The 5,965-nt window shown below is 36.5% G+C and overlaps 1 protein-coding gene across 1 annotated transcript in view; it reads right to left on the reverse strand.

The window, feature by feature from the left end:
* Positions 1-4,154, reverse strand: part of ehmt1b (euchromatic histone-lysine N-methyltransferase 1b) — a 30,204-nt gene extending 26,050 nt beyond the window's left edge. The window contains exon 1 of the mRNA XM_043222152.1: positions 4,031-4,154. Coding sequence (XP_043078087.1) covers positions 4,031-4,051 — 21 coding nt within the window. The 5' untranslated portion in view covers positions 4,052-4,154. The remainder of the gene's footprint in view (positions 1-4,030) is intronic.
* Between the last annotated feature and the right edge of the window lie 1,811 nt (positions 4,155-5,965).

Consider the following 5,965-nt stretch of genomic DNA (forward strand, 5'->3'; position numbering starts at 1 on the left):
GAGAACAGTACTGGTAGTCAAACCTACTAGTTTGCACCAAACATACTAACATAGCACATTCCATACAGGCACAATAGTTTAACCTCAATCCATGACTTTTATCCATCTAGACATGACTGAATATTAGCCTTTTCAAGAAGTGACTGAAGAAAATGCAATTATGGACAAACTGCCCCATTTAAACCAGACATGCATCCTCTTTGTAACTTTCTCTGAAAACTGCCCTTCATTTTTGATTGCTAATTTGGAAGGATGGCCGGATTAAACTAGAGTCAGGTTTTGCATTTTGATGCAATACCTGGTTGCATAAAGCCATGCAGTCCCACTAAACAGTTTTGCAGCTGATTTTTAGTGCAATTATTTAGATTCAACAAAGCAAAAAAAAAAATTACAGGCAATTAAAGCAACACTCAACGTTTTTTAAAATAGCCTCATTCTCCAACTCCCCCAGAGTTAAAAAGTTGAGTTTTACTGTTTTTGAATACATTCAGCTGATCTTTGGGTCTGGCAATAGCACTTTTAGCATAGCTTAGCATAGATCATTGAATCTTAGGAGCATCTCGTAAAAAAAACTGACCAAAGATTTTCAATATTCTTTCCTATTTAAAACTTCTCTCTCCTGTAGTTACATTGTGTACTAAGGCTGACTGAAAATGTAAAAGGTAAAACTTTGTAACGGTTAAAACTCAACTTTTTAACTATGGGGGAGTGGGAGAATGAGCCTATTAAAACTAAATGGAGGGTTCTTTTAAGCAAATAAATACAATACAAAAAGACGCAATAGAGATAAACAGAGCTTTAATTTTTCAGGTTGGTCTAAAAATAGGATTCAGGTACAGAAATCAACTGCAAAATAACTGTAGGGACGCACCAAATTTGTTTGGCTGAAAAAAAGCAATAATAGCCAAATCGCCGAAAATACTGAATAAATTATACCGAACAATGACGCAATGCGACCAAAATAAAAATGCTCTAAAGCAGCAAACATGTCACCATTTAAAAGTGTGCCATCATTTAAAGACGCTACAAACATCTCAAGCACAGACAGCGAGAGACCGTTTAGCACTCCATCCTACGTCTCCTATTAGAAGAGGAAGTGTGGCTGTAGCTGGTTGATGCTGGAATTCACAAAATGGCCTCTTAGTAAATAAACTGTAGACCGTTATATTTTCTAATATAGGTACGAGTTGTGTCTGCTTGTTAGCGCTAAAACAGTGTTACTCGTCAGCTGCACACACAGAGTGTTCAAATTAGGATCTATTTTCTAATCTTTTCAAAAAAATGATATCTCCACAAGACTGCATTTATTTGTACATTTCAAAAAATACATGCCTGGTTCAAGAAGGGGGTCTCAAAAATGGCCCCAGATAGTTTTCCTAACTAATTTATTCTAAGCCGAATTGTGCTTTGTTGCTGTAGTTATACATTTTATTTTTAAATTTTGTCTTAAGTGAATATTTTTAAATTGCTTTGTAATATTTTTGTCTATTTAATTTATTCAATGGTGAAAAAAATGGCTAAATATATAGGGAAAATATTCGGTATTTGGCCTTTGGCGCAGTGTTTCATTTTATTCGGCTTCGCACCAGAATTTCGGTGCATCCCTACTATAAAGCAAAAAAAATATATATCTTTGTTAAAACTACAAATGTTATTTGATCATTATTTTCCCTGTGCTATTTCTTGTTAGGTATACATTATTTAACAAAGACAGGCAGGAGTGAAGGCCTAAAGCCAACATTCATTGAATTGACACAAATTCATTTTCTTGCTCTAGCCTATTGTTAGGGCTGGGCAATAGAATCGCATTATATATATTGATGTGCATCTTCTCAGTTTTCCAATGGAGTGGCAGTTAATACAGTTAATATATACCAGGAACTATACTCTCATTCTAAACATACTAATCAAGGAAATTTGCTGCTGGGCCATGGTTGTCATAGACAAACAGAGGGAAATAGCTCCAGCTACAATGTTCTTCGACAAGAAGCACATAGTTCTGTTTAATAACCGTTTGAGTGCCAAAAATTATGGACCGCAATTTTAAGTCAGAACTGCCTATCTTAACAAGAATACTTGCCACAATGCGTGTTTGGCATAATCAGTCTGTTCAAGCACAAGAATATGCAAAAGAGAACTTATTATTATTTTGACAAAAACCAAAGAATGTTTTATGTAAAATTATGTAATTGATAATCACAATAATCATGTAATAACATTTATTTAGACATTTAAAGTAAATATTCTGCAGGTTACTATCACTTAACTATTAGGACTGTATAATTAATTAATCACACAATTACACAACACTGCGTTGAATTCAGAGCGACTCTTCCCCCCAAAAAAAAGTTATCATCATGTTGTTCCAAACCTTTATGACTTTCTGTGTTCTGCTGAAGATATATTTTGAGGAATGTTGAGGGCCAAACAATATTTCTCCACGCTGACTTCCATTTTAAGGCCAAAACAAATTCAGACCATATTTTCACTGTTGGGTGAACTATCCCTTTAATTGAAAATCAAATTGTTAGTCGTCTTAAGATTGCCACCCTCTCTCATCAGGTTTCATCCGATCCAAACAAGCTTTTTTTCCACTGAAAATTTTTCACCATGCCCACCTTCCATGACTTCATGCCAAAGACACCCATGTAGTTCAATTTTTCAAGATAACAAGTGAGCTGGAGTCAATCACTGGATATAGTCACTAATGTATTTGCAGTGAAAGCAATATCTGCCTGGAGCTTCCACGCTGAAGCATAACTACAACAAAAAAACAGTCCAAAGAGAATTTCTCAGTTGGCCCATTTTCTTGATGTCTCCTACAAAACATTTCCACAACAGAGGCTTATACTGTCCTGCACCTTCTTGTACCTTCTCCCTCATGCCGTCTTTCCTACACGAGACACTTAAAAACCGTTTCAAACATCCGATCACAGGGCTCCGCCTGTCGGTGAACAAGTGCAATTTCTCTCCTACAGATAAACTTGGTAATAATGTTTGATTCTCTCCATATAATGAGCACATAACACTCTGCAGACATTGCTGTCAGTAATACAACTGTAATGCGTTCAATTTTATCCCATATACTAAATATCCGAGTCGTGCAAAAAAGACTAAACATTACTGAATGCCTCTTCCTATGAGCGTGACTTAACAAGGAGGCCCCTGTCAAAAATCCTAAAAGGAATGTATTTATTTTATTTGGAATTTATTTAATCATTTTGAACTAATTATTAATGTTTGATGTCTAAATGTTGAAGAACATTTTCCTTAGGGTCTTTAGGGCGGTCGGAATGATTACAGAGATTCCAAATTGATTCCCTTGGGAATTTCAATGTGGGAAATAACACCGCTCCAAAGAACAAACGCGTATCTAAAATCTATTTACACGTAAGCAGTGTAACTTAAATATAACAGCACGACAGTAATGTTGACAAGTGCTTTAGCACCAATAGCGCTTAGCTACAGCTTCCTGCATGAAAGACACTACAAACTACTGATATTGCTAAAATATTCCCAAACACAAGGAAAAGCCCGCTGGGGGTTTGGTTGAGTCGAGTTACGAAGGGAAGCGTTTGTTGATGAAGTACAATAATATAACGATATGCACTGCCGCTGTATTTACAATAGCAACACAAGCAGCAGCAGCATCTGAAGCCGGATAGTGCCCGGGAACCAGCATAACAACAATCACCTTGCCGTGTACAAAGAGCACAGGCGAACTCTATTCAGGTTTCCAGGCAACAGCAGCCGCACTGCAATAGGGGAGGCCGCCCCATTATTTCCCTTCACAAAGCTTCACGCACACTCGCTCGCACAAAAGCACCGAGTTTTTACACTGAAACAGACCGTCAGGCGGGCTCTTTGAAAGACGTGACGAAACCTGCCCACGATAGCCACTAAAACCCTCAACCACCAGCTCAACGCGCCTCAAACGGTCTGTCAATTAGTTGTTGAGCTAAACTGACAAAAACCGCGCGATTACACAGATAAACAAAGTTACAACGTAGAATCGTTGCTCTGCTCTTACCTCAGTTTTCATTGAAGCCATGGCTCCTCACCCGAGACCCCGCCCCCTTATGATTACGTCACTGGTTCACTTTTCCTTGAGTGAAATAGCGATGTCTCGCTTCTGAGAATCGGTTCTTTCAAACGTTTCAGAAAACATGATCGAAAACACCGGTTCGTGATTCTTTTTACGCCACGGCGTTATTACGCCATCCGCATAACCAAGCAGGCGTTTAATTTTTAATACAACATTTTAATAATGCAATTCTGAATAAATAAATGAATACAAAAAAGAGGGAGAAAAAAAGCTTTGCGTTATTTTAGATTTGTCCTTATTTGGCTTGGTCGTGGTCAAATTTCTGAGAGAGATTCCGAAATTTATTGACACTTAAAAACATAAGCTGTAAAATCATATTTGTTTGTTTGTTTGTTTGTATGCACTCCTTGACTGTAGGCCTAGGCTATTCGCAAATCTTTAAATCTAATAAAATCATCCTTCGTGGCTTATTGCATCATCTAAATTAAAACGCTCCTCTTTATTGCGTTTTTAAATTACGTTTTATTAGACCTGTGAAAGCTGGAAATTTGTCGATTAAATTTATATTTGCAGGTTGTTTTACTTTTTCACTTGTAAAACCTATGTTTTAAAGTAGCCAGATATCAATCGTTTCATTTAATGATAAATATAATTTAAAAGATTAGATCAGGGCAAACTATCTTTTCGAATAGAATGAAGTGTATATATATATATATATATATATATATATATATATATATATATATATATATATATATATATATATATATATATATATACTATTTTATTTATTATTTTATGTTTTTGTATCGCTCCCTTATTTCTAACCATGCCATTTTAAACCCGGTTAGGTTGAAGCTGGCCTGGTCGATCGTAAATCCTAAAATCCAACAGTCAACAAGCCAGTCAAGATCACAAAACCAACACACACATTTTACTTCAGCAGAAAGGACATTTATTTATGACCATCCATCAACATTGTCCATATACATTTCTTTCTGCTTTCATCACTTCCTCCTCTTTCCCAGGTCTTCAGAGCTCCTACCATCCATGCAGACTACACACCAATGTCCATGTCCTTATGTGGCTCTATGATAATGATGGATTGGGATCAGTTTCTATGGCAACAGGCAAGAGGCAGCAGGCAGTGCTGGAGGTGTAGCTGGTCGCCTTGATCTTTTACCCCCTATTTCCTTCTGTTGCCATCCAGAAAACTGCGCGAATAAGAATCATACCGAAAAGCAGGCAATCAAAAGGTATTCTAAGTAATGTTAATTTATCTGTATTTATTTAGGACCGCAGAATGACACGTTTCATAATCACATCCTCTGTGATAAAAAGATGTTTTTAACTTGCTTCCTGTTAAACTTTAACCATTGCTTCAGCCAAATAAGGAGTCCTGGATCTATATACTTTATCCATAAAGTCTTGAATCGGGAGAGAGATATGCGCAGATCAAGCACTGTTTACAACCAAATTCAGTCTTAAGGCGTTTCTTACAAATATGAAGGACAAAACTGGAGGAAGTGCTATTATGGATTATGGACTTGCATTTTGGCCAGAAGTGATGATTGTAACATTAATTCACAGTTTTTCATTTTAAAAGACATTAATTGATGGACTAGAATCGTGTGGATTAATGAATTGTCTTTATCTACTGTTTGGACTCTCATTCTAACGGCACCCATTCACTGCAGAGAACCTATTGGTGAGCAAGAGATGTAACGCTAGATTTCCCCAAAGCATTATTGGAATTGCTTAAAAAAAGTAAATTTTCTGCTCATTTTAATTTTAAGGGAAAGCATTTATTGGAGTAAATGGTTTTAAATTTACGCTGAACCCATAAACGAACAATATTTTAATCGCTTGACTAATTTTAAAATCAGGAATTCAAATGAGCAGCACCTCGGGGAGGAAAAG

Source organism: Puntigrus tetrazona, chromosome 21 (genome assembly GCF_018831695.1).
Source record: "Puntigrus tetrazona isolate hp1 chromosome 21, ASM1883169v1, whole genome shotgun sequence".
NCBI lineage: Eukaryota > Metazoa > Chordata > Actinopteri > Cypriniformes > Cyprinidae > Puntigrus > Puntigrus tetrazona.